This window comes from Poromitra crassiceps (genome assembly GCF_964638095.1).
Source record: "Poromitra crassiceps genome assembly, chromosome: 16".
NCBI classification, from domain to species: Eukaryota; Metazoa; Chordata; class Actinopteri; order Beryciformes; family Melamphaidae; genus Poromitra; species Poromitra crassiceps.
The window spans coordinates 20,872,942-20,899,320 of record NC_139645.1 but is presented as its reverse complement, the minus strand read 5'-3'; the positions used below and the strand labels follow the sequence as shown (position 1 = coordinate 20,899,320).

Genomic DNA, 26,379 nt, shown 5'->3' with positions numbered 1-26,379 from the left:
CTAGACTCAAGGGCTCCATCAGGCCATCAGGGCTCTTAGACTGTCTGGAAAAGCTTCCTGAGGGGCTTAGGCTTAGGATTCAGTATCATCTTCTGTCTAAGGTGGCTTTGGGGTGAAGTTCCCCATCATCACTCCCTGCTGTCTTTGGCTAGCTAGGTGTACACTGCAGGGAGTGACAGGATCAGAGCCTAGACACCATACTGAACTCTGTGGGCCCTATCGTTGCAATCGGCATAGAAACTGCATTTAAGGCCTGGCCTAGCGCAGTTAGTGGGTGTGGACCAGCGCACTCGCTATCTTGGTATCAGCGCTACACGCAGCCTCAACCATTATAACGACGCCTTTTAAGCGTAAAATTATGCACCATCAGCTCATTGGAGGAGTGCAGTAAAGAGTCACACGCTTGCCTTTTAAGCTCCAATTCCAGGAGAAATCCGGTAAAACCAGACAAAGCCAAGCGCTCTGCCCCCCCCTTCATCCCGTCTGTCTGTCTCCATTTATAGGCTATTATTCCATATTATTATGCTTCTCAAACCAATCTAACTGCAGTTTAAATACTGCAAGCATGTAAATACGCGGACATCACAGTATAGCACATGACAGTAGAAGCGCGTTCCGCTGTCACTTATCTAAATCACGTTAAATCGACAAGATATATATATAGGCCCAGGAGGACATATATGTTTCACATAGGGTGGTGTTTTCATTTCATGTTTTATTTGGTCCAATATTGAAATGTTCTACAATTGCAGGTTGTGTTACCATTACACATTATTTAGATCGACCTTTATATCTATTTCGGCTCATTTGGTTGCTATTTAGTAGCGAAATGGAGTAGCCCATTGCATGCTGGGACCTTTCACAGGCAGTGAACTTACAACTTATTTTTTCTATGGGACGTGTGTTGTGTCTGTCTGAGCGAGGGAGTCAGAGAGAGACAGTCGTATTGTGCCTGTCAGACTGAGGAGAGAGGGAGAGAGTGACACAGAGAAGGGTGACAGAGGAGAGCCAGAGGGGAGCGCTCCGCGCAACTGGCGCACTGAATAGGCCTGGTTTTCAAAAGCGCTAAGCGCTAAATTTACGCCAGGTGGGAAGATATCATTAGGCCGGTATTTAAGGCCGACACACCCATTCGCACCCATTCAGGGAGTGCGCCACGCCCATTCCGCCTAAAGCGCATTTGCCAGCGTGAAGCCATGTTGATATCTTCCCGAGACAGGCGCAAGGCATGTTTTTTTTGCGTTTAAGGCCCGTTTTAGCGCCGAAGGCCTGTGGGAGAATAGGGGCCTGTATCTATATTTTCATTCTCAATCATCTGTTACGTGAGTTGTGTGACTGAAATGATAAAAGAATAAAATGTCCTTATCTTTTCATATCCATTAAGGCTGAGTGGCTGTAAGCTGTCAGAGAGAAGCTGTGAAGCTCTGGCCTCAGTTCTCAGCTCCCAGTCCTCCAGTCTGAGAGAGCTGGACCTGACTAAGAATGACTTAGAGGACTCTGGACTGAAACTGTTCTATGCTGCTATGGAGAGTCCACACTGCAGATTGGAAACTTTCAGGTCAGTATTACTGATACAACTCAACAGACCACAATGTGGACATCAGAAACATGCTTAAATGTGCAATTGTAGCATTTATTCACTGCGTTCACATAGCTCTGCCCACCAGGCAGCCACTGCTGCCACACACACACACACACACACACACACACACACACACACACACACACACACACACACACACACACACACACACACACACACACACACACACACACACGGGGGGGGGGGGGGGATTTGTGGGATAATTCAATTAAGCAATAGTTCACGACAGTATATGCTTATTATAGCACACCTAAAGGTGGTGCTTCATCACAGTTACCAGTCAGACCAGTCAACAGATCAGCCGTTACTTGTGTTTCATTCTTTAGCCTCTTTAACCTCTTTATTGGTGCAAAGTCTATGAAAGATTCACGTCTTCAAATCATGTTGGAATTATTGGAATGACAGTAGAGCTCACATGAACAAGCCAACAACGTAGCAAATACATCCAGGAGAGTCTGAATTTAATGTTGTAGCTCAAAGCCTTCACAAATATGTTGTATTTGTCATTATTTAGATACTTTTGTTCATAATGTGGCTTATGTCATAATATCTATTGGCCCAAAAGAAAGCAAGTAAACTTGGCACAATCGTTTTACAGTGCATGCAGACCACAATGACAAAAGTTGTTTGAAGTTGCAGTCGCCCTGCTTTGTGCTGCAGCTTGATTGGCTGTCTTGTTGTCTTTCTGTTTGAAATTTTGAATTCCCCCCCCCCCCCCCCCCCCCCCCCCTCCTCGTCGCTGTCGTCACTCTCGTCGTGTTGCCAGGTATCCCAGCATGCTTCAGAAGTTGATGACAGACACATCTAATATACAATGAATGAGTGACTTCAGGTGACTTTCGTTGTGCTGCTGTGTATCGGCTGTTAGGCTGTAACACAAAACAATGTAATGAGTAGGGTAACTAATTACTTTCACTGGAATAATAACTAAAGTTGTCCGTTACTTTTAACACGTTCACTGCCGTCGACGAGTTATCTCGTCAAAAAAAATCCAACGGTTGACTGACGAGTTATCTCGTCAAAAAAAAAAAAAAATTGACGGTGGGACGTGGATCCAAGCCCCCTACGTCTCCTATAAAAATATGGGAGCCACCGAACGTGTACGACCCATTCCACCGACCCACTAAGTGGCGACAGTGCTCTCCAGACTAGAGAAACCCGAGCAAAAACAGCAGAAAAAAGCGTGAGGAAAACGCGGCGAAAACGCTTTCGCTTTCGTGCTGGAGCTGGCGCACAACATGGGGGATTCCTAAAATACACTCTGGGTGCAACACACGCAGCAGAAAGCTCAAAAGCCCAGAATCGCACGCAGTTTCATCCCAGCTCTCATCCCAGCTCACATCCCAGCTCGCAGAAACGCCAAGGAAACCCCAGAAACGCCATCTAGGCGGGAGAGACTCGCCTGGCATACACTCTGCCTGCAGAGCCCCAGAGAAACACACACGGAGGGGAGGAGTTTGCAGGAGAGGGGGGGGGGGGGGGGGGGGTGCTGTTATATTGGACTAAACTATTACGGTAGTTTAGTCTCTCTCTCTCTCTCTCTCTTTCTTTCTCTCTCTCTCTCTCTCTCTCTTAGCTTATGCTTACTGTGGAATAAGTGTACGCACGCACGCACGCACACACACACACACACACACACACACACACACACACACACACACACACACACACACAAACACAATATACAGTATACACACTTGCCCAAGGGCACCCATAATCACAGGCACGTGAGGTGGTTCTAAAAATCCATTTATCTCAAAACTCTCTGAAAATCTCTGAAACCATGCTGTATTCAACTGCTAATGCCTACATAACAGAACATGATAAAAACTAACTCTTTTAGACAGAGAAAGCACACATTCTATTAGTTCTTTTGAGATATTTTGTGTTCACAAAGTCCTAGCAGAAAGGCTAGGACTAGGCTCTTGAAAGATGAGCCAGAATCCTCAAAAAAACCCTTGGCAGAAGCTACCTACTGATTGGAAAAAACTGTTGGCAGTGAATGTGTTAAGAAGAGTTGTTTCTTTCTCCTTCTCCTTTTCCCCTTGGGCTATATTTACATTGTATTTACATTGTATTTTCTAGGCCTACTTAACATTCTTTATCTATTTTGATATGTAATATTGTTGTCTTCTTCCTATTAGTTTTACCATTATTATTAATTATTATATCCCCCGCCCGGCTGTGATGACTTGCCTTGATTGTACCTGGTGACGTCTCATACGCACAGGCCTATTTATTCTCTTCTGTAACTGCTGTCATTCATTTGCCTGATGAAGACCCAGTAGGGTCGAAAGCTTGCCAACCTTGAGCAAATAAAAACGGGAGCTGCTAATCAGTGTGCGGACAATTCCTTTATATTTTGTGTTAAGAAGAGTAACAGGAATGTGTAATTTAATTATTATTCGCCTGTTTATTCCAAAGATTACAATTAAAATTTACATTTTTATCACAACAGACAGCAGTATTTTCTAGTGGTCAGTGTCTACATTACAGTTTGTATTACATGATAATGGTTGTTGTTGTTTAAAGCTACAAGAGTGTCATGTTAATCTTATGTTGTTTTACCAGAATTTGAAATAACCTGCCTGTGAAGCTTAGGTTATTATTATTTATTTTTTTACAATTTACAGAACTGCTGTCTTGTAATTGTATGTATGTAATATATTCTGTCAATCAACACTTTTTGAAACTTCAACTTCTATAATGCAAATTATTGTCATCATTATCATTAGTACTGCTACTACTAATACTACTACTACTACTACTACTGGTGGTGGTAGTATTAGTATGCTGTGTATGTTTTGATTGGTATGCTTAATCTCAGCTCTGGTTATAATAACTAATCTTACATTAAATCTGTGATCACAGACTTTCTGACTGTCAACTCTCAGAGACTCCCTGTGAAGTCCTGGCCTCAGCTCTGAAGTCCAACCCCTCCCGTCTGATAAAGCTGGACCTGTGTAAGAACAAGATGTCAGATTCAGCATTGAAGCTGCTCTTTGCTGGACTTGAGAGTCCACACTGTCAACTGGAAACTCTCAAGTAAGATCAGTTTATGTCCGTTGATTTGACACATTTCTCCAAACTAAGGTCTGTGCTCTCAAAACAGGTCAGTATCTCTGACTCTGTAAAGGTTGAACCTGCAAGTTTCACATCTCAGATGCTGATAAAAAAATAAGTCATATACAGCAATTGACCTCAAGCCTCATGCTTTGACATCTCCAGCTGGTTCAGAATAGAGCAACAGCAACTATGATTTGAACCAGTAGTCAGGTAACGTCATGATATCCACAATTTGTCATCCCTCCACTGGTTATCAGTTCATTCATGTTACAATTTTACTGAGCACATTTAAAGTAGTTTTGTCCTGAATTACACTGTGGACCTCATACAGTAGTTCCCAATGAGTTGTGAGCAAGATGAGATGTTTGGATCTGTCTGACTTTCCTTGTCTTGACTCAAGGGCTCCATCAGGCCATCAGGGCTCTTAGACTGTCTGGAAAAGCTTCCTGAGGGACTTAGGCTTAGGATTCAGTATCATCTTCCGTCTAAGGTAGCTTTGGGGTGAAGTTCCCCATCATCACTCCCTGCTGTCTTTGGCTAGCTAGGTCTACACTGCAGGGAGTGACAGGATCAGAGCCTAGACACCATACTGAACTCTGTATCTATATTTTCATTCTCAATCATCTGTTACGTGAGTTGTGTGACTGAAATGATGAAATAATAAAATGTCCTTATATTTTAATATCCATTAAGGCTGAGTGGCTGTAAGCTGTCAGAGAGAAGCTGTGAAGTTCTGGCCTCAGTTCTCAGCTCCGAGTCCTCCAGTCTGAGAGAGCTGGACCTGACTAAGAATGACTTAGAGGACTCTGGATTGAAACTGCTCTATGCTGCCATGGAGAGTCCACACTGCAGACTGGAAACTCTCAGGTCAGTATTACTGATACAACTGTTCAACAGACCACCATTTAAATTCTGTTGCACATCAATGTCAGTGAAGATAACTGACCTCTGTAGGAGTGTCCTGTTGTGTTTCCAAAGCAGCTGAGATACCAACATCACAATCATGACTGAGCCTCAGACACCACTTAGCCAATTTGAACTAAGATTAGTTTCTATCCTCTGAGAGAATATCTCATGATCTCCTCTCCTTACTGCCTCTGTTGTTGAAACCTAAAGTAAAGAACTTGTCACTTTGATGTAACAATATCACATTTCTCAGTACAGTACAGGATGATATCTACAGAAATATCACAGTATATGGTATTTCACTATATTCTCATTTTCCCCTTTAACTCATTGAGTGCCAATGACGACGCCTGTCGTCAAAGTAAATAGTGACGTAGAGTGCCATTGACGATAGCTGTCGTCAATTGCCTTTTTTGACGGTGGGACGTCGATCAAAGCCTTATGTATGTCCTGTACAAATATTGTAGCTATTGAAGCTGTATAACCTATTTTACGGACTCATCAGGTGGCGACAGTGCTCTCCAGATTATAGAAAGGTCCGGAACACAGCCTGAAAAAGCCCCGTGATCAAACAGAAACCGCTCATGCTGCAGCCCAGAGCCATGTAGATTGCTCTGGCTGGAGCTGACGGTGCCTGGCAACAGCAGTCAATCCGCGCACACAACTGAGCTCCTCTGCCTCTGTCTGTCTGTCTGCATAGTTTCTTCACACGATTAGCCACTAGAAAAGCAGCAGCCGACACTGAAAAGCCAAACCTTTTCCTGCAGTCCGGGTTGGCATTTCCTTGTCCCGCTGCCTGGGAGGCGGCGCACAAAAAGCACTCCGAAAATAGACGCTGGGTGCGTGAGGCTGTGTGTTACTAGTGTGGGGAGGAGTTTTCAGCTGAGGGGGGGAGAGGGGGGTGGGGCACGCAGGGCAGCACACAACTACACCACGTCACTACATCAGAAAATATTAGCTAGAGTCAGTGAATGTGCTTGAAATGCTGCATTTCACAAAAGGCTCATTATCTCAGCTTCTAGAAAAAAATGGCTGTTTTTGGTTAAATCAAGCTATCTTCTCCGGCTCATAACTAAAGAACGGAAAATGGGATCAATAAACTTTTTTTTGCAGATGATAGAAGAGAGTCTCCTCGTTCTTTGTGCGTGTTCGGTGTTTACATAGTAATATCACACAATATTCTGTGGGCCTCGAGAAATCACTGAAAACGCTCTGAAACTCTGGCACTGGGAGCGTCCGTTCTCCAAAAGTGGCTGGCACTCAATGAGTTAATTAAATGTATGTGGCATTGGTGGCACACACACACACACACACACACACACACACACACACACACACACACATACACACACACAGGAAGAGAGCAAGACAGAAAATAAACAGCTGAAGTTGATCTTTTTTTTTTTTATATATATATTTACCGTATTGGTCCGAATATAAGACGTCCCCCCCTGGAAATACCCCTGAAAAGGGGGCGTGAATGTGAATAATTCAGATTTGTTTTTGTGTGTGTGTGTGTGTGTGTGTGTGTGTGTGTGTGTGTGTGTGTGTGTGTGTGTGTTGGCCTATACTGACATGACCTGAAAGTGTGTATAAATGTCCTGTCATGTTTGAGGACAGGTCAGGTCCAGGAACTTCACACTTGGGCGGTCCAGTGTCCAAAAGTCCTCACCTTTCACTTGTGACAGTGTTGTTCTGTTTTGAGTTAAGTCCAGTATCCGGGTGGTCAGTGTCACTTGGGTGGAGCTGTGCTGGGGAGGGCTCGACTACAGGCACAATGTGTCGGCCATTCCTCCTGTAGAGCTTTCTAGTGGATGAGGTACCATCTGGGCTCTACGTGAACCTCCTTCACCATCATCCCTGTCTGGTTGTAACCTTGTGGGATCTGCAACCTGACAACCTGTCCTTCCATCAGAGGTTGAGGTGGTCTGCTGGATTTCTCATCATACAGCTATTGTGACAGTCTCTTATTGAGAAGCTGGGCTTTCACCTGCTGTGGCACCTCACTGATAGCAGGCATTCAGGATACATAGTATTAGAGTAGAATATTAATATAACATTATTCAAGATACTGTATGCATATACACAGTATGTTCACCAGAGGGCGCTCTGCAGCTGCTGAACTCACACGCTTCAAATGCAAATGCAGTGTTGCATTTAAGTGGTAGGCTGTCATAGATAGCTAGGTCACTACCTAGGTCACTACCTAGGTAAGCTGGCACACCACACATAACATAGGCGGTTCTACTGTTCTGTCTGGTTCTGGAGAATAAGGGTCAGACTCTACACTAGATACCATATTCCCCTCGATGGACAATGGAGCCTACTAGGAGAATGACCACACAGAGGCTGGTGCCCAGTCCACACATGGAGGTTCCACATAATGTTACAATGACCTAGCTTGATCCTAAGATGCTAGCTTGTATTTGGGCTATCAGTGAGGCCACATGGTGGACATGACTAGCTGGTGTCTGGCTCTGTGTCTAAGGTGGCTTTGACGTGAAGTTCCCCATCATCACTCCCTGCTGTCTTTGGCTAGCTAGGTGTACACTGCAGGGAGTGACAGGATCAGAGCCTAGACACCATACTGAACTCTGTCTCTGTATTTTCATTCTCAATCATCTGTTACGTGAGTTGTGTGACTGAAATGATAAAAGAATAAAATGTCCTTATCTTTTCATATCCATTAAGGCTGAGTGACTGTAAGCTGTCAGAGAGAAGCTGTGAAGCTCTGGCCTCAGTTCTCAGCTCTCAGTCCTCCAGTCTGAGAGAGCTGGACCTGACTAAGAATGACTTACATGACTCTGGATTGAAACTGCTCTATGCTGGCATGGAGAGTCCACACTGCAGACTGGAAACTCTCAGGTCAGTATTACTGATACAACTGTTCAACAGACCACCATTTAAATTCTGTTGCACATTAATGTCAGTGAAGATAACTGACCTCTGTAGGAGGTTGTGTTTCCAAAGCAGCTGAGATACCAACATCACAATCATGACTGAGCCTCAGACACCACTTAGCCAATTTGAACTAAGATTAGTTTCTATCCTCTGAGAGAATATTTCATGATCTCCTCTATGGGCTGATTTATGTGCCACCTCAAATTGAATTCGAATTGCTCAACTTGAATTCGAAATTTTGAATTTTGAATTTGAATTGCTCTTTTTGAATTCGAAATTTTGAATTTTGAAATTGAATTGCTCTATTTGAATTCAAATTTTTTCATTTTGAAATTGAATTGCTCTATTTGAATTCAAATTTTTTCATTTTGAAATTGAATTGCTGTTTTTTATTTTGAAATTTTTATTTTTTAATGTGAATTGAAAAACTGAATCTGAATAGCATAATTTTAAACTGAATTTATTTGCTTTGAAATTATTCAGTTTCCACATTCCTATTTCAAAATTCAATTAAAATTTTTCAGAATCTTGTGTTCAAAAATTTCAACATGTGTGTGCGCCATCCGGGTCCTCAAGGAGGAAGAGGAGGAAGAGCAATCGAGGGCTGATTGACCTAACTCCTTTTTGGCCGAGGCACCACACACCCACTCCCGCTAGAACTATTTGGTCTTGTTGTATTCAGGTTCGCTACAATCATAGAAGACCACTTTGAGTTGAACAAGGATGTTTATACAGTATAGACCCCTTATACAGCTTGTCAACATTGAGCTGCGTGCGCATCGTGTAGGCAAAAAGCCGTCAGCCCAGCATTGACAGACAGTGAGAACTGTGTAAAAGCCCCGCTGTCAGGACTGCTCTGTGCCCATCTGCAACACACAGTTATATTTTAGTTTTAAAATGCAGTTCTCGGCTTACTACCACAGCTTATCGCCTAGTGATAAGCAATGTTATGCATCGAAATTAACGTTGGTTAATGGGATATGTCTTACAGACCCATACGCACTGGCGCTGTCAGTTGGCCAAGCCTAGTGGCGAGCAATACATATCGTGCATTCCTTTATAACTGGGGATAGCGTAGATAATTATTCTGTAACTTGCAAAGATATATTGTTATGTTGATAATGCACACAACTCAATAATGACATTATGTAACGTTACTTGGTCGTTAACTAACCGAGCGATGTTGAGCAGCCTACAGTTTCAGGCAGCTTACCTGATTATGAAGAGCACTACAAAGTCGGGCATTTTTAATGATGTCCTCGTTCCAATCAGTTCAACTCAACAATGACATTATTTAACGTTACTTGGTTGTTACCTAACCGAGCGATGTGGCTGTTACTAGCAGCCTACTACAGTTTACCTGATATGAAATGAGCGAGCACTGCAAAGTCGGGAATTTTTAACGATTTCCTCTCTCGGCTTGCAACCAAAGACACCTACGGTTAGCATTAAAAGCAGTATGAGTTGACGGGATTCGGTAAAACTTTAGTCCTTGCTTTGTTATGCCTCCGCCGGCGATAGCCAGGCCGAAGGCATTATGGATCCGGGTTGTACGTCCGTCCGTCCGTACGTCCGTCCGTCCGTACCATGTTTGTTAACGCGATATCTGAGGAACGCCTGGACGGAATTTCATCAAATTTGCCTCAAACATCGACTTACACACGAGGATGATCTGATTAGATTTTGGTGGTCAAAGGTCAAAGGTCAAAGTCACTGTGACCTCTTGAACGCCATTTTCAAGCTTGTTAACGCGATATCTCAGGAATGCCTTGACGGAATTTAATCAAACTTGTCTCAAACATCGACTTGGACTCAAGGATGAACTGATTACATTTTGGTGGTCAAAGGTCAAAGGCCAAGGTCACTGTGACCTCTCGAACACCATTTTCAAGCTTGTTAATGCGATATCTCAGGAATGCCTTGACGGAATTTCATCAAATTTGCCTCAAACATACACTTAGACTCAAGGATGAACTCATTAGATTTTGGTGGTCAAAGGTCAAGGTCACTGTGACCTCTCAAACACCATTGTCCTGCTTGTTAACGCGATATCTCACGAATGCCTTGACGGAATTTCATCAAATTTGCCTCAAACATCACCTTAGACTCAAGGATGATCTGATTATATTTTGGTGGTCAAAGGTCAAAGGTCAAGGTGAGCTCTCGAACGCCATTTTCAAGCTTGTTAACGCGATATTTCAGGAATGCCTTGACGGAATTTAATCAAACTTGTCTCAAACATCGACTTGGACTCAAGGATGAACTGATTACACTATGGTGGTCAAAGTTCAAGGTCACTGTGACCTCTCACACACCCAATTTTCAAGCTCTGTAACGCAACATCACAGGAGCGCCTTGACGGAATTTCTTCCAATTTGCCTCAAATGGCCATTTGGACTCCAGAATGAACTAATGGCGGAGGCATAAGTCTGCGTTGCGGTCGTTCTAGTTGATAGTGTAACAGACTGTTCAGTGTTGTGTTGTGTTCTATTGCGTGTGTGCGAGGCTGTGTATGTTCCCTCGAGTTGCGTAGAACAGGATATGTGGGGAAAAGCTTGTTATAATGTTACAGCCTGGCTCTATCGTTTATTATTTTATTGTCGATTTAAAACACGATTAAAACGAAAAAAAAAAAAACACGATTTTAGACGGACAAGCCCGTCTTTTATTGTCACACGGTTACACATCAACACATGCAAGGAGGGCCACAAACACACATGCTGACGGTGGCCGGTGAAATTTGTCCTCTGCATTTAACCCATCCTGGCTTTGTCCTTTCCTCCGGGGGGCAGGCCAGGAGCAGTGGTCGCTTTCTCGTACAGCGCCCGGGGACCGACTTCGGATGTTGTCGTCACTGGTCGGATGACGATGACGATCTGATCTTCTGCATGTTTTTAATGGGGGGGGGGGTTATATACGGAGGAACCCCCTGGGGGAGCACGGGGAGAACATGCAAACTCCACACAGACAGTCATGTACTGTTCAATGATATATACTGTATAAACATCCTTGTTCAACTCAAAGTGGTCTTCTATGATTGTAGCGAACCTGAATACAACAAGACCAAATAGTTCTAGCGGGAGTGGGTGTGTGGTGCCTCGGCCAAAAAGGAGTTAGGTCAATCAGTGCTCGATTGCTCTTCCTCCTTCCTCCTCTTCCTCCTTGAGGACCCGGATGGCGCACACACATGTTGAAATTTTTGAACACAAGATTCTCAAAATTTTTAATTTAATTTTGAAATAGGAATGTGGAAACTGAATAATTTCAAAGCAAATAAATTCAGTTTAAAATTATGCTATTCAGATTCAGTTTTTCAATTCACATTAAAAAATAAAAATTTCAAAATAAAAAACAGCAATTCAATTTCAAAATGAAAAAATTTGAATTCAAATAGAGCAATTCAATTTCAAAATGAAAAATTTCAAATTCAAGTTGAGCAATTTGAATTCAATTTGAGGTGGCACATAAATCAGCCCATACTCCTCTCCTTACTGCCTCTGTTGTTGAAACCTAAAGTAAAGAACTTGTCACTTTGATGTAACAATATCACATTTCTCAGTACAGTACAGGATGATATCTACAGAAATAGTTATGGTATTTCACTATATTCTTATTTTCCCCTTTAATTAAATGTATGTGGCATTGGTGGAGTGCTATTTGTGTCCAGGTTTTTGTGAACTTTTCACACACACACACACACACACACACACACACACACACACACACACACACACACACACACACACACACAGGAAGAGAGCAAGACAGAAAATAAACAGCTGAAGTTGATAAACATTTTTTTTAATACTTGCCGTATTGGTCCGAATATAAGACGCCCCCCCTGGAAATACCTCTGAAAAAGGGGGCGTGAATGTGAATGACTCAGGTGTGTGTGTGTGTGTGTGTGTGTGTGTGTGTGTGTGTGTGTGTGTGTCTTAAACTGACAACTGGACACAGTCCTTGTATTTAGGAATTGGCCTACTGACCTGAAAGTGTCCTGTATAAATGTCCTGTCATGTTTGAGGATAGGTCAGGTCCAGGAACTTCACACTTGGGCTGTCCAGTGTCCAAAAGTCCTCACCTTTCACTTGTGACAGTGTTGTTCTGTTTTGAGTTAAGTCCAGTATCCGGGTGGTCAGTGTAACTTGGGTGGAGCTGTGCTGGGGAGGGCTCGGCTACAGGCACAATGTGTCGGCCATTCCTCCTGTAGAGCTTTCTAGTGGATGAGGTACCATCTGGGCTCTATGTGAACCTCCTTCACCATCCCTGTCTGGTTGTAACCTTGTGGGATCTGCAACCTGACAACCTGTCCTTCCATCAGAGGTTGAGGTGGTCTGCATGGATTTCTCATCATACAGCTATTGTGACAGTCTCTTATTGAGAAGCTGGGCTTTCACCTGCTGTGGCACCTCACTGATAGCAAGCATTCAGGATAGATACATGAAGAATAGAGTATTAGAGTAGAATATTAATATAACATTATTCAACATACTGTATGCATATATACAGTATGTTCACCAGAGGGCGCTCTGCAGCTGCTGAACTCACACGCTTCAAATGTAAATGCAGTGTCACATTTAAGTGGTAGGCTGTCATAGATAGCTAGGTCACTACACTACCTAGGTAAGCTGGCACACCACACATAACATAGGCGGTTCTACTGTTCTGTCTGGTTCTGGAGAATATTGGCTGATATATTGATATCAGAACTTTTTCACTCCCTAATATCGGCATGGGCATCGATGCTAAAAATCCAGTATGGGTCAGACTCTACACTAGATACTATATTCCCCTCGATGGACAATGGAGCCTACTAGGAGAATGACCACACAGAGGCTGGTGCCCAGTCCACACATGGAGGTTCCACATAATGTTACAATGACCTAGCTTGATCCTAAGATGCTAGCTTGGATTTGGGCTATCAGTGAGGCCACATGGTGGACATGACTAGCTGGTGTCTGGCTCTGTGTCTAAGGTGGCTTTGACATGAAGTTCCCCATCATCACTCCCTGCTGTCTTTGGCTAGCTATGTGTACACTGCAGGGAGTGACAGGATCAGAGCCTAGACACCATACTGAACTCTGTCTCTATATTTTCATTCTCAATCATCTGTTACGTGAGTTGTGTGACTGAAATGATAAAAGAATAAAATGTCCTTGTCTTTTCATATCCATTAAGGCTGAGTGACGGTAAGCTGTCAGAGATAAGCTGTGAAGCTCTGGCCTCAGTTCTCAGCTCCCAGTCCTCCAGTCTGAGAGAGCTGGACCTGACTAAGAATGACTTAGAGGACTCTGGACTGAAACCCCCTTTAATTAAATATATGTGGCATTGGTGGAGTGCTATTTGTGTCCAGGTTTTTGCTAGACAGGATCAGAGCCTAGACACCATACTGAACTCTGTCTATATATTCTCATTCTTAATCATCTGTTACGTGAGTTGTTTGGCTGAAATAATAAAAGAATAAAATGTCCTTATCTTTTCTTATCCATTAAGGCTGAGTGACTGTAAGCTGTCAGAGAGAAGCGGTGAAGCTCTGGCCTCAGTTCTCAGCTCCCAGTCCTCCAGTCTGAGACTGCTCGACCTGAGTAATAATGACTTACAGGACTCTGGAGTGAAACTGCTCTATGCTGCCATGGAGAGTCCACACTGCAGACTGGAAACTCTCAGGTCAGTATTACGTATACAACTGTTCAACAGACCAACATTTAAATTCTGTTGCACATCAATGTCAGTGAAGATAACTGACCTCTGTAGGAGTGACCTGTTGTGTTTCCAAAGCAGCTGAGATACCAACATCACAATCATGACTGAGCCTCAGACACCACTTAGCCAATTTGAACTAAGATTAGTTTCTATCCTCTGAGAGAATATTTCATGATCTCCTCTCCTTACTGCCTCTGTTGTTGAAACCTAAAGTAAAGAACTTATCACTTTGATGTAACAATATCACATGTCTCAGTACAGTACAGGATGATATCTACAGAAATATCACAGTATATGGTATTTCACTATATTCTTATTTTCCCCTTTAATTAAATGTATGTGGCATTGGTGGCACACACACACACACACACACACACACACACACACACACACACACACACACACACACACACACACACACACACACACACACACACACACACACACAGGAAGAGAGCAAGACAGAAAATAAACAGCTGAAGTTGATAATTTAATTTTTTTTTATATTTACCGTATTGGTCCGAATATAAGACGTCCCCCCCTGGAAATACCCCTGAAAAGGGGACATGGATGTGAATAATTCTGATTTGTTTGTGTTTCTGTGTGTGTGTGTGTGTGTGTGTGTGTGTGTGTGTGTGTGTGTGTGTGTGTGTGTGTGTGTGTGTGTGTGTGTGTGTGTGTGTGTGTGTGTGTGTGTGTGTGTGTGTTGGTATACTGACATGACCTGAAAGTGTCCTGTATAAATGTCCTGTCATGTTTGAGGATAAGTCAGGTCCAGGAACTTCACACTTGGGCTGTCCAGTGTCCAAAAGTCCTCACCTTTCACTTGTGACAGTGTTGTTCTGTTTTGAGTTAAGTCCAGTATCCGGGTGGTCAGTGTCACTTGGGTGGAGCTGTGCTGGGGAGGGCTCGGCTACAGGCACAATGTGTCGGCCATTCCTCCTGTAGAGCTTTCTAGTGGATGAGGTAACATCTGGGCTCTACGTGAACCTCCTTCACCATCCCTGTCTGGTTGTAACCTTGTGGGATCTGCAACCTGACAACCTGTCCTTCCATCAGAGGTTGAGGTGGTCTGCTGGATTTCTCATCATACAGCTATTGTGACAGTCTCTTATTGAGAAGCTGGGTTTTCACCTGCTGTGGCACCTCACTGATAGCAGGCATTCAGGATAGATACATGAAGAATAGAGTATTAGAGTAGAATATTAATATAACATTATTCAAGATACTGTATGCATATATACAGTATGTTCACCAGAGGGCGCTCTGCAGCTGCTGAACTCACATGCTTCAAATGCAAATGCAGTGTTGCATTTAAGTGGTAGGCTGTCATAGATATCTAGGTCACTACCTAGGTAAGCTGGCACACCACACATAACATAGGCGGTTCTACTGTTCTGTATGGTTCTGGAGAATATTGGCCGATATATTGATATCGGAATGTTTTTTACTCCCTAATATCGGTATGGACATCGGCACCAGAAATCCAGTATGGGTCAGGCTCTACACTAGATACTATATTCCCCTCGATGGACAATGGAGCCTACTAGGAGAATGACCACACAGAGGCTGGTGCACAGTCCACACATGGAGGTTCCACATAATGTTACAATGACCTAGCTTGATCCTAAGATGCTAGCTTGTATTTGGGCTATCAGTGAGGCCACATGGTGGACATGACTAGCTGGTGTCTGGCTCTGTGTCTAAGGTGGCTTTGACATGAAGTTCCCCATCATCACTCCCTGCTGTCTTTGGCTAGCTATGTGTACACTGCAGGGAGTGACAGGATCAGAGCCTAGACACCATACTGAACTCTGTCTCTATATTTTCATTCTCAATCATCTGTTACGTGAGTTGTGTGACTGAAATGATAAAATAATAAAATGTCCTTATCTTTTCATATCCATTAAGGCTGAGTGACTGTAAGCTGTCAGAGAGAAGCTGTGAAGCTCTGGCCTCAGTTCTCAGCTCCCAGTCCTCCAGTCTGAGACTGCTGGACCTGACTAAGAATGACTTAGAGGACTCTGGACTGAAACTGCTCTATGCTGCCATGGAGAGTCCACACTGTAGACTGAATCTCAGGTCAGTATTACTGATACAACTGTTCAACAGATCACCATTTAAATTATGTTGCACATCAATGTCAGTGAAGATAACTGACCTCTGTAGGAGTGACCTGTTGTGTTTCCAAAGCAGCTGAGATACCAACATCACAATCATGACTGAGCCTCAGACACCATTTAGCCAATTTGAACTAAGATTAGTTTCTATCCTCTGAGAGAATATTTCATGATCTCCTCTCCTTACTGCCTCTGTTGTTGAAACCTAAAGTAAAGAACTTGTCACTTTGATGTAACAATATCACATTTCTCAGTACAGTACAGGATGATATCTACAGAAATATTTATGATATTTCACTATATTCTTATTTCCCCCCCTTTAATTAAATATATGTGTCATTGGTGGAGTGCTATTTGTGTCCAGGTTTTTGTGAACTTTTCACTTTCTATTGTTATTCTTACATGCTTTGGTAATATTGCTTGCTTGTGAACTGCCCGGCATGCCACACACACACACACACACACACACGCACATGCACACGCACACACGCACACACACACACACACACACACACACACACACACACACACACACACACACACACACACACACACACACACACACACACACACACACACACACACACACACACACACACACAAGAGAGCAAGTTGATAATTTCTTTTCATTTAATTTTTTAATTTATTTATTTAATGTGACTCATTGACCATGATCACATGGTATGGAGCACAAACAAAACATACAAAAACAATATACAATAGCACACAGCATGGCTAGTGCATATGTCATTTGAACAGAGGCAGGACATTCTTCAAAAAAGCACCTAATTTACACATTACTTTTTGTCTTTCTGATTGTAATAATAAGATCAGTTTAAACATAGATGGACGAGTTAAATAATATCTGGGTAAATATAACTCTCTGAAATTCAAAATAATTACATTCTTGCATTCAAACAACATATGATACTCGTCTCCCACACAGTTGTCACTACAGAGGTTACAGATCCTCATACTTCTATGCAGTCCTTTATATCTACCAACAACCTTGGGGATTCTGGTGTTATTAACCCTGAAGTTACAGATTGCATGTCTATGCCTTTGGTTTACATACAGCAGATAATTTTCCAGTTTGAGTTCTTTTTTTAATTCTACGTACAAGTCACATGATGTCATGCTTCTGAGCTCACTTTGCCATTTCTGCATAAACTGATCCTTAAGACTTTGCTCAACAGTTAGCTTCAACCAGTCAATGTTGTTGCACTGCTGTGTAAGCCAGAGGTAAGACAAGCCACAGTCATCCAAAATCTGTTTGACCCGCACCACCCACGGTGAGGCATAGACTCCAGAGTTGTTTTAAATCAAGCAGGCAGTTGTACATAATACGGCTAAGTTTGTTCTCCTTGCCTTCAATCAACCTTGCCCAGTAACTGATCATTATTTTCTTGACAGTGACACAGAGTGGGTATCTCCCCAGCTCCCCATAGACCATATTGTTACACGCTGTCATTTTAACTTTCAAAATGTACTTGAGAAATCTGAGGTGTAGCTTTTCCAATATATCAATTTTTTCAAACCCCCAAGCTTCACACAAATACAACATAACTGGTAAAACCAACTTATCAAAAAGGTCCAGTGTGATATCTACTGGTAAATCATATTTTCTGCATTTAGAAAAAAGGGCTTATGCAGCTCCTCAATGGCGATCTTAAATGATCCATTATAGTTCATAATGACACCAAGGTACTTGAAACAATTAACAATTTCTAGGTTCTCCCCATTACAATTAAACTTCAATTTATCACTGTCAATTTTTTGAGAACCAAAAACTGTGGCTTTAGTTTGATCACTATTAACCTTTAATTTTCATTTCTGACAAAATTCACACATATGGTCTATTGCTTTCTGTAACCCTTCTTTTGTTGTGGAAATAATAATTGTGTCATCCGCGTACATCAGTACCATAAGCTGCATATAACTATCTATCTAATCTCTTCATATTTACCTATTGGTATAAGACATCCCCCCCTGGAAATACCTCTGAAAAAGGGGTGTGAATGTGAATGTGAATGAATGAGGTGTGCGTGTGTGGGAGGGGTGGGTGGTGTGTGTGTGTGTGTGTGTGTGTGTGTGTGGGGGGGGGGGGGGGGGGGGGTTGTGTGCGTTTGTGTGTGTGTGGGGGGGGGGTGTGTGGGTGGTGTTTGTGTGTGAGGGGGTGGGTGGTGTGTGTGTGTGCGTGCGTGTGGGGTGGGTGGTGTGCGTGTGCATGTGTGTGGGGGGGTGGGGGGGTTGTGTGTGTGTGTGTGGGGGGGGTGGTGTGTGTGTGTGGGGGGAGGTGGGTGGTGTGTGTGTGGGGCTGTGGGTGGTGTATGCGTGCATGTGTGTGTGTGTGTGTGTGTGTGTGTGTGTGTGTGCGTGCGTGTGGGGTGTGGTGTGCGTGCGTGCGTGAATGCGTGTGGGGGTGGGTGTTGTGTGTGTGCATGTGTGGGGGGGTGGGTGGGTTGTGTGTGTGGGGGGGCTTTATGCGTGTGTGTGTGTGTGTGTGTGTGTGCATGCGTGCGTGCGTGCGTGCGTGTGGGGTGGGTGGTGTGTGTGCGTGCATGTGTGGGGGGGTGGGTGTTGTGTGAGTGCGTGTGTGTGTGTGTGTGTGGGGGGGGGGGGGTGGTGTGTGTGTGGGGGTGGGTGGTGTGTGTGGGGGGAGGTGTGTGTGCGTGCGTGTGAGGGGGTGGGTGGTGTATGTGTGTGTGTGCGTGCGTGTGGGGTGGGTGGTGTGTGTGCGTGCGTGCGTGCATGTGTGGGGGGGTGGGTGTTGTGTGTGTGCATGTGTGTGTGTGTGGGGGGGTGGGTTGTGTTGTGTGTGTGTGTGTGTGTGTGTGTGGGGGGGGAGGTGGGTGGTGTGTGTGTGGGTGGGTGGTGTGTGTGCATGCATGTGGGGGGGTGGGTGGCGTGTGTGTGTGTGTGTGGGGTGGGTGGTGTGTGCGTGCGTGTGTGTGTGTGGGGGGGTGGTGTGTGTCTGTGCATGCGTGTGTGGGGGGTGGGTGGTGTGTGTGTGTGTGTTGGGGGGGGGGGGGTGTAGTGTGTGTGTGTGCATGTGTGGGGGGTGGGTGTTGTGCGTGTGTGTGTGTGTGTGTGTGTGTAGGGGTGGGTGGTGTGTGTGTGGGGGGAGGTGGGTGGTGTATGTGTGGGTGGTGTGTGTGCATGCGTGTGTGTGTGTGGGGCGGTGGGTGGCGTATGCGTGTGTGTGTGTGTGTGTGTGTGTGTGTGTGTGTGTGTGTGTCTTCAACTGACAACTGGACACAGTCCTTGTATTTAGGAATTGGCCTACTGACCTGAAAGTGTCCTGTATAAACGTCCTGTCATGTTTGAGGATAAGTCAGGTCCAGGAACTTCACACTTGAGCTGTCCAGTGTCCAAAAGTCCTCACCTTTCACTTGTGACAGTGTTGTTCTGTTTAGACTTGAGTTAAGTCCAGTATCCAGGTGGTCAGTGTGGGAACTACACGGAGGCCATCAGGCCATGGTTTGTGTTGCCCCTCCTTCTGGCCGTGATGCCCTCAGATCTCTAAGGCCACCTGCAGTGCCCTGCTACCAGCCTGCTACTGTCAGTTGCTTTAAAAGCATCAGTGGTCTCAGTTTAATGTAGCTGCTCTATGCAAATGATGTGTCATTGAACCATTTTAACAAACATTTCAGAAACTCTTCATGATGTCAATGGAGCAATGACCTTTGTGACCTGACATGTGACCTTTGTGCCCTGACATGTGACCTTGTGCCCCTAAAATGATGAAATTCCCACCCTGTCAGGTGATCAGTGTCACTTGGGTGGAGCTGTGCTGGGGAGGCTCGGCTACAGGCACAATGTGTCGGACATTCCTCCTGTACAACTTTCCTTTAAGGAGAATTCAGTTTTTTTACACCTCGGACCTTATTTACATCTTAAAATATGATGTTTTACTCACCCAGAGAACTTTGACCCAGAGATTACTGTGCCTGGCCTTGGTCTTTCTAGTGTTTTAATTGAGGATATGAGTGGAAATCCTTCATATTGAAGGTTATTAAATGTTCATGTTGAGAATCTGCTGGTCTGACTTCTTCCCTGTTTATTCCTCCAGGGTGGACAATGCAGTGCCAAGGTCAATACTAGGTGTGAGTAAATGTAAGTGTGTATTTTATTTAGTTTGATTCATAAAAACAAAGCAACACATTCAACTAGTGAGAAGGAAAGTGCATCTACAGCACAGTCTGTGATGTCCATTCATTCACATCCTGTGAATCAGGAAGATGGCTGACATCATGTGACATCATCAAACTGCTGAGAAATGAACTGTCAATAAATCAACAAACAAACAAACAGGTTTATTAGATGAGAAGCTGCTGCTGTAACGAGTCTTGTTGTCTTATCAGATGCCTGTGATCTCACACTGGACCCAAACACAGCACACAGAGAGCTCCTCCTGTCTGAAGACAACAGAAAGGTGACGAGGGTGAGAGAGAAGCAGCCATATCCTGATCACCCAGAGAGATTTGACACCGAGCCTCAGCTGCTGTGTAGAGATGGTCTGACTGGTCGCTGTTACTGGGAGGTGGAGAGGAAAGGAGAGGTTATTATAGGAGTGACTTACAGAGGAATCAGCAGGAGAGGACGGGGTCATGACTGTGTGGTTGGAGGGAATGAAAAGTCCTGGAGTCTGAAGTGCTCTGATAATGGTTACACTGCCTGGCACAATAACAGAAGCACAAACATACCTCTGCCCTCCTCTGTCTCTAACAGAGTCGCAGTGTATCTTGACTGGCCTGCTGGCTCTCTGTCCTTCTACACAGTTTCCTCTGACAAACTGATTCACCTCCACACTTTCCACTCTTCATTCACTGAACCACTTTACCCTGGGTTCTGGTTTGGTTCTGATGGTGACTCAGTGTCTCTGTGTCAGATAGAGGAGTGAGACAGAAACACACTGTGACCAAACACAGCTGCTGACATGATGCCTCACTCTGTACAGGATCACACACAAACTGCTCATGTGGATTTGAACAGCCAGGATCCGTCAGTCAGTGTGAACATGCTGTGTGTGTGTGTGTGTGTGTGTGTGAGCAACTGAGCTGCCAAGTCACAATTTAACCTCTTCACCAGAATCACAAATTGCCTTCTTTCTCTCTCTCTCTCTCTCTCTCTCTCTCTCTCTCTCCCTCTATCAGCACAGCCACACTTGCGCGTCATTTGACGCGTGCTGACGCTTGGCAGTATGGACGCACGTCGCTTGGTGGGCGTGGAAACCCGGAAGCAGCAGCTAGCTCCCAAGCTAGCTGCTGCTAGATTTACTTTGCTTCTTTGAAAATTGGTGGTAGAGAGGAAGTGGAAGAGGACAGGAAGGGTAGGATAGGTGCTAGGACGAGCTCAATTGGCTAGCTTTGTACTTTGTCAAACTCCACCCCGCCCCCTCTGTTGCCCACTGTCGCTTCACAAGCCTGCTACGCATCGTCTGGTATCCCAGCATGCTTTGCGAGGCGTAGAGCAGCATGTTCAATACAAAAGTGAATGGGCAGCAGCGTCAGCACGGGTCAAATGACGCGCAAGTGTGGCCGTACCGTATGCAGGCTCGCGCCGCATTGCCGCTCGCTCTCTCTCTCTCTATGCAGTCGCGTGCAGCGGGTCACCCCTCCCTCTCTCTCTCCCCCTCTCTATCTCTCTCCCTCTCTCTCTCTCTATTGCAGGCGCGCGCCGCATTGCCGCCCTCTCTCTCTCTCTCTGTCTGTCTCTCCCTGCTCGCTCTCTCTCTCTCTCTCTCTCTCTCTTTCCCTGCTCTCTCTCTCTCTCTCCCTGCTCTCTCTCCCTGCTCGCTCTCTCTCTCCCTGCTCTCTCTCCCTCTCTCTCCCTCCCTCTCTCCCTCTCTCTCTCTATCTCTCCCTGCTCTCTCTCTCTCTCTCTCTCTCCCTGCTCACGCTCTCTCTCTCTCTCTCTCTCTCCCTCTCTCTCTCTCTCTCTCTCTCTCCCTGCTCACGCTCTCTCTCTCTCTCTCTCTCTCTCTCTCTCTCTCTCTCTCTCTCTCTCCCTCTCTCTCTCTCTCTCTCTCTCTCTCTCTATGCAGACGCGTGCTAGGGTTGCCACCCGTCCCTTAAAATACGGAATTGTCCCGTATCTGACAGTTAAAAGATGCGTCCCGTTTTGAACCAATACGGGACGCTGTTTGTTCCGTATTTTCATCCCACCCGCATTGCGTGATGAAAACCCGCCCTATATACGTCTGGTTGAATATTACACGGTGCCTCCGTTCCTCAGATGGTTAGTCCGACAGCACATGAACACAGCATAGCATCAGTCTGCCCTTCTGGTCTCTCTGAGAGCCAATCACAGCAGAGTAGGGGCGGGTCTTCTACTCAGAATGTAGTGGGATTGGAAGAAGATGGCTGAACCGGCTGCTGCTGATTCTGAATCTGAACATGATACTCCGCCTCGTCCTGCAAAACGAAAGCGTATGCAGAAATATAGACGTGAATGGGAACAAGCAAACACATGGCTGGACAGCGTGAGTGGACCTGAAAATGATAAGCCAATTGCAAAGTATGTCGGCGGGTGTTTTCTGTGGCACATGGTGGCCTGGCCGACGTCAGACAGCATGCCTCTGGAGAGCAACATTCCCGTAACGTCAGGACCCAGAAGAACCAAGCTGCAGTGACACAGTTCTTCATACCACAAGCATCTCCTGAGGCTGATACGGTAATGATAACTTTTGAATCCCTGATGAGACGTCATGTTCTGATCGATTACGGTAGATTTAATTTCCTATTATTTACTAGGAAAATTAATCACAGCACAAGGGACTGACTCCTGGGCCCCGTTCCAATACCCATACTTGTACTTCTTTCTTGTAGTATGTACTGCCGCTGCCCTCACAAAGTATGGATTGTAGTGTGCAGCATGCATGCAAAATGCATACTATTGGGACACACTACATCTGTCGTCACGTGAGCTTCCTGAACTCCGACCTCTTGCTCACTTCCGCCGACGTCCGCAGCGCCACATTTGAGGTTTTTTTTTTTTTTTTTTCAATAAACAAAGTCTGGCAGTAACAAACAGTACATTATACAAAAAATTCAGACTAAACATTTACAAAATTGGAACAGACAATCAAATAAACAAAATAAAATAAATAAAGCAAAAACATTAAGTCAGAGATCTAAACAGGAATCAAGATATGCATGTTTTGGTACACACCATGCTTGTTTGGTTTTAACATATTTCAAGGCTTTCTTAAAGTTAATTATCTCATTCATGAACACGCAGCTCAGTCAGTGCGACGTAACTCCAGTAGGTGGCGGTAATGCACAAAAAGTTGTTTGCCAACCGCCATAAAACATTAGAAGAAGAAGAAGAAGACATAACTTCCTGCTGCGCAAAGGATTGTGGGGAAGTTTGGCTGAAGCAGCATGCATCGATGCATACTCCGAAATAGGAGCTGATGTAGTACAACATCCTGGTACTCTTGGCATACTGCATCTGACATACTATGTATTGGGACACACTAAATCTTTTTTTGCCTACTAAATAGTATGGAAGTATGGGTATTGGAACGGGGCCCTGGTTTTGGCTGCTGAGGGGGGCGTGGCGCCCTTATGGACTGGCTGGCCTCTAGGCATGATGTTATTGTTTGTTTACAGTCTTTGGTTTAAGTTGAGTTTTACAGTTTAATACATAAACATTTATTTAATATATATGTATCAATATAAATATAGTGTACAATGATAAGAAAATAAACAACGTTGATGTTATGTTAATGTTATATGATCAACTAATCTGGAAAATTGCATTTATTAACAGGATAAAGAAAAGTAAAAAAAAAAAGTGCTCAGAGAAAAAACATATTATGTATTAATATGTTTTTCTCAGATTACAAATGTTTGTGAAGATTTCTGTGTGGTATCACTGTTTGGATGGTGTGACTTAGCTACAGGCAGATGTGGAAAAGTGTGGACGATTCCAAGGGCCCTTGACTGACAGGAGCCCCAAATGGCCAAAATTTTCCGCCGCCGCCCTTCGGACGGCGGCATCCGTGGGCCCTACTGCGAGGGGTGTCCCTTATTTCTCTGAATGAAAGGTGGCAACCCCAGCGTCACCCCTCCTGCTCTGCTCTCCTCTCTGTCTCAAAACTCCTCACATAAACGTCACCTCGCTCTTCAGTGGGTAACGATCACCGTCATCGCTGCCATTTAGGTTCCTCACAGAAGGAAATATGACAAATCACGCGCACGAGGCGGAGGGGAGCACGCGCTTGCAGGTGGTATTATGCTCACCCTGCCGTGAAGGGCGCGGGGGTGGAGCGAGGGCCGGGCGCATTAAATGACGTAAATTTGTTGGGCGTGGTTATTCGCTACCTCCGTCGGGCGCTCGCCGTGTGCCGGATTTTTTTTTCTCACAGCGCGAGCTCCGGACGGCTTCTCTCCAAACATGGCCGCTTTCAAGCCACTGAGCTCTGAACACTGAGCTGTGTTTTCACCACATTTCTTGACCCATGTGGTAGGCTATAAACTTTGATTTGCAACTGTTCGTTTTTAGTCATTTCACCAAGTAAATGTGTTGTGTTGAGAGCATTATTGAGAGAGATTAAAAGCAGCACAGAGTAGGCAATCAGGGCTGAGGAGTAAAACGGCTTTCACTAAAAACAAGTTTGGTGATTCCTTCATGTGCTGATGTGCGGTCGTTTGAGAGTGAAAGCGCACTCAGTACTGCACATAATAGCGTTTCATTGCGACTTTTCACGGGCTGTTGTACATTGTACAATACATGCTGATCACTTTCTGAGTATAATAGCATCTGCCTCAGCGCGAGGTCTGCACGGTGACTCCCGGAGACTCGCGGAGCTCCACCCCCACGGAGCTTGCTTGAGTATAAGAGCACCTTTACCCCGCTAACCGGGCGCTTCTCGCTCATACTGAGCACATTAGCGCCCGGCGAACGTCACGCATTTCCCATCCAACACTGTGCCATTTTCACATCTAGGTCTAAATGCAACGCTATCCGATGCAAAACATCCTCTTCTTTTAATGACATATAGTTGTTGCATCCAAATTGTTGCATAAAATCCACTTTTCTGTCTTTCAAAAACCGAAAAGCATTTATCTGGAGCACCGCTTCTTCTTCTTCTCTGATCTGAAGCAACCCGGAACAACGACTTCCGGGTTGCTCGAGGTGCTCCAGATAAATGCTTTTCGGGCTGTAGGCACATAGAAAGTAGGGCTGGCTGATATGTTTGAAATCAATGCCATGATAATCATATGGAAGTCATAAGAAAATGAGCGACACATAATGACATCACAACAGTGTAATCATGTTAATTTAAACATGAGATATTCCTCTAAATCTGACTTCAAACGTCTTTTCCCCCCTGCTGGTGATAAGGTCCCTTCCCCCGAAGTCTCAGTCAAACTTTTGGTGAAACTTGGCAGCTCTGATTAACTGATCAGAGTTTTCACATCACCTGTAGCCTACAAGAACACACATTTTACTTTGAAAATCAAGTGAATGAGACAGAATCTAATTCTTGTTTTTCATCAGTTATGATGTGATTGACAGGTTCAAATATTCCCCCCTTTGAATCTTTGTTTTTATTTGATCAATCTCACCCCTCCAAGCTAAACATCAATCTTGTTTTGTACAGGAATAAACGTTAAATGAAAATTTGCTTGGTCTGCATAGTTTTAATTAAACAGTGTTTACTTTAACATGTTATTATTGTTGCCTTTAAACCAGTGTATTTCTCTGTTGTTAAATAAGTGAAAATCAAGGAAAATGTAACCTGTTGATTTACGTTGCCAATTAGGCGCTGACACTCTGATTTACCAATTCATGTTAAGGATCTTGAATTATGAAAAATAAAACACAAGAAATTATCGATTTTGAATACAAGTGCAACAACATGACTTTCCATAAAATTGGCCTAATTATAGGCCTGATGTATTTCTATGTATTTAGTTTATGTTTTTTATTTTCCAGTTGATTTCTAATGAGATGAATAATGTATTTTATATATTTTTTATTGAGTTATTGTCATGTGACAGCGTGGAGGGATCAATAAAAAGAGGGTTGAGCCTAAACAATCAGGTGTCCTGAATCTGATTGATATCA

At 44.3% G+C, this 26,379-nt stretch overlaps 3 protein-coding genes across 3 annotated transcripts in view; 2 read left to right on the top strand and 1 right to left on the bottom strand.

The window, feature by feature from the left end:
• Positions 1 to 21,206, top strand: part of LOC310791098 (uncharacterized protein) — a gene marked incomplete at its 5' end in the record, with an annotated part of 57,707 nt that extends 36,501 nt beyond the window's left edge. Inside the window, 4 exons of the mRNA XM_083652800.1 lie at positions 1,457 to 1,558; positions 4,475 to 4,648; positions 16,148 to 16,245; positions 20,664 to 21,206. Of these exons, the coding sequence (XP_083508926.1) occupies positions 1,457 to 1,558; positions 4,475 to 4,648; positions 16,148 to 16,245; positions 20,664 to 21,202 (913 nt within the window). The 3' untranslated portion in view covers positions 21,203 to 21,206. The remainder of the gene's footprint in view (positions 1 to 1,456; positions 1,559 to 4,474; positions 4,649 to 16,147; positions 16,246 to 20,663) is intronic.
• The window catches only part of LOC310791316 (tubulin polymerization-promoting protein family member 3-like), a gene marked incomplete at its 3' end in the record, with an annotated part of 516,176 nt that overhangs the window by 136,830 nt on the left and 352,967 nt on the right, over positions 1 to 26,379 (bottom strand). The gene's annotated exons all lie outside the window — the stretch shown is intronic.
• LOC310791505 (NACHT, LRR and PYD domains-containing protein 12-like) overlaps positions 1 to 26,379 on the top strand; it is a gene marked incomplete at both ends in the record, with an annotated part of 280,341 nt that overhangs the window by 47,705 nt on the left and 206,257 nt on the right. The gene's annotated exons all lie outside the window — the stretch shown is intronic.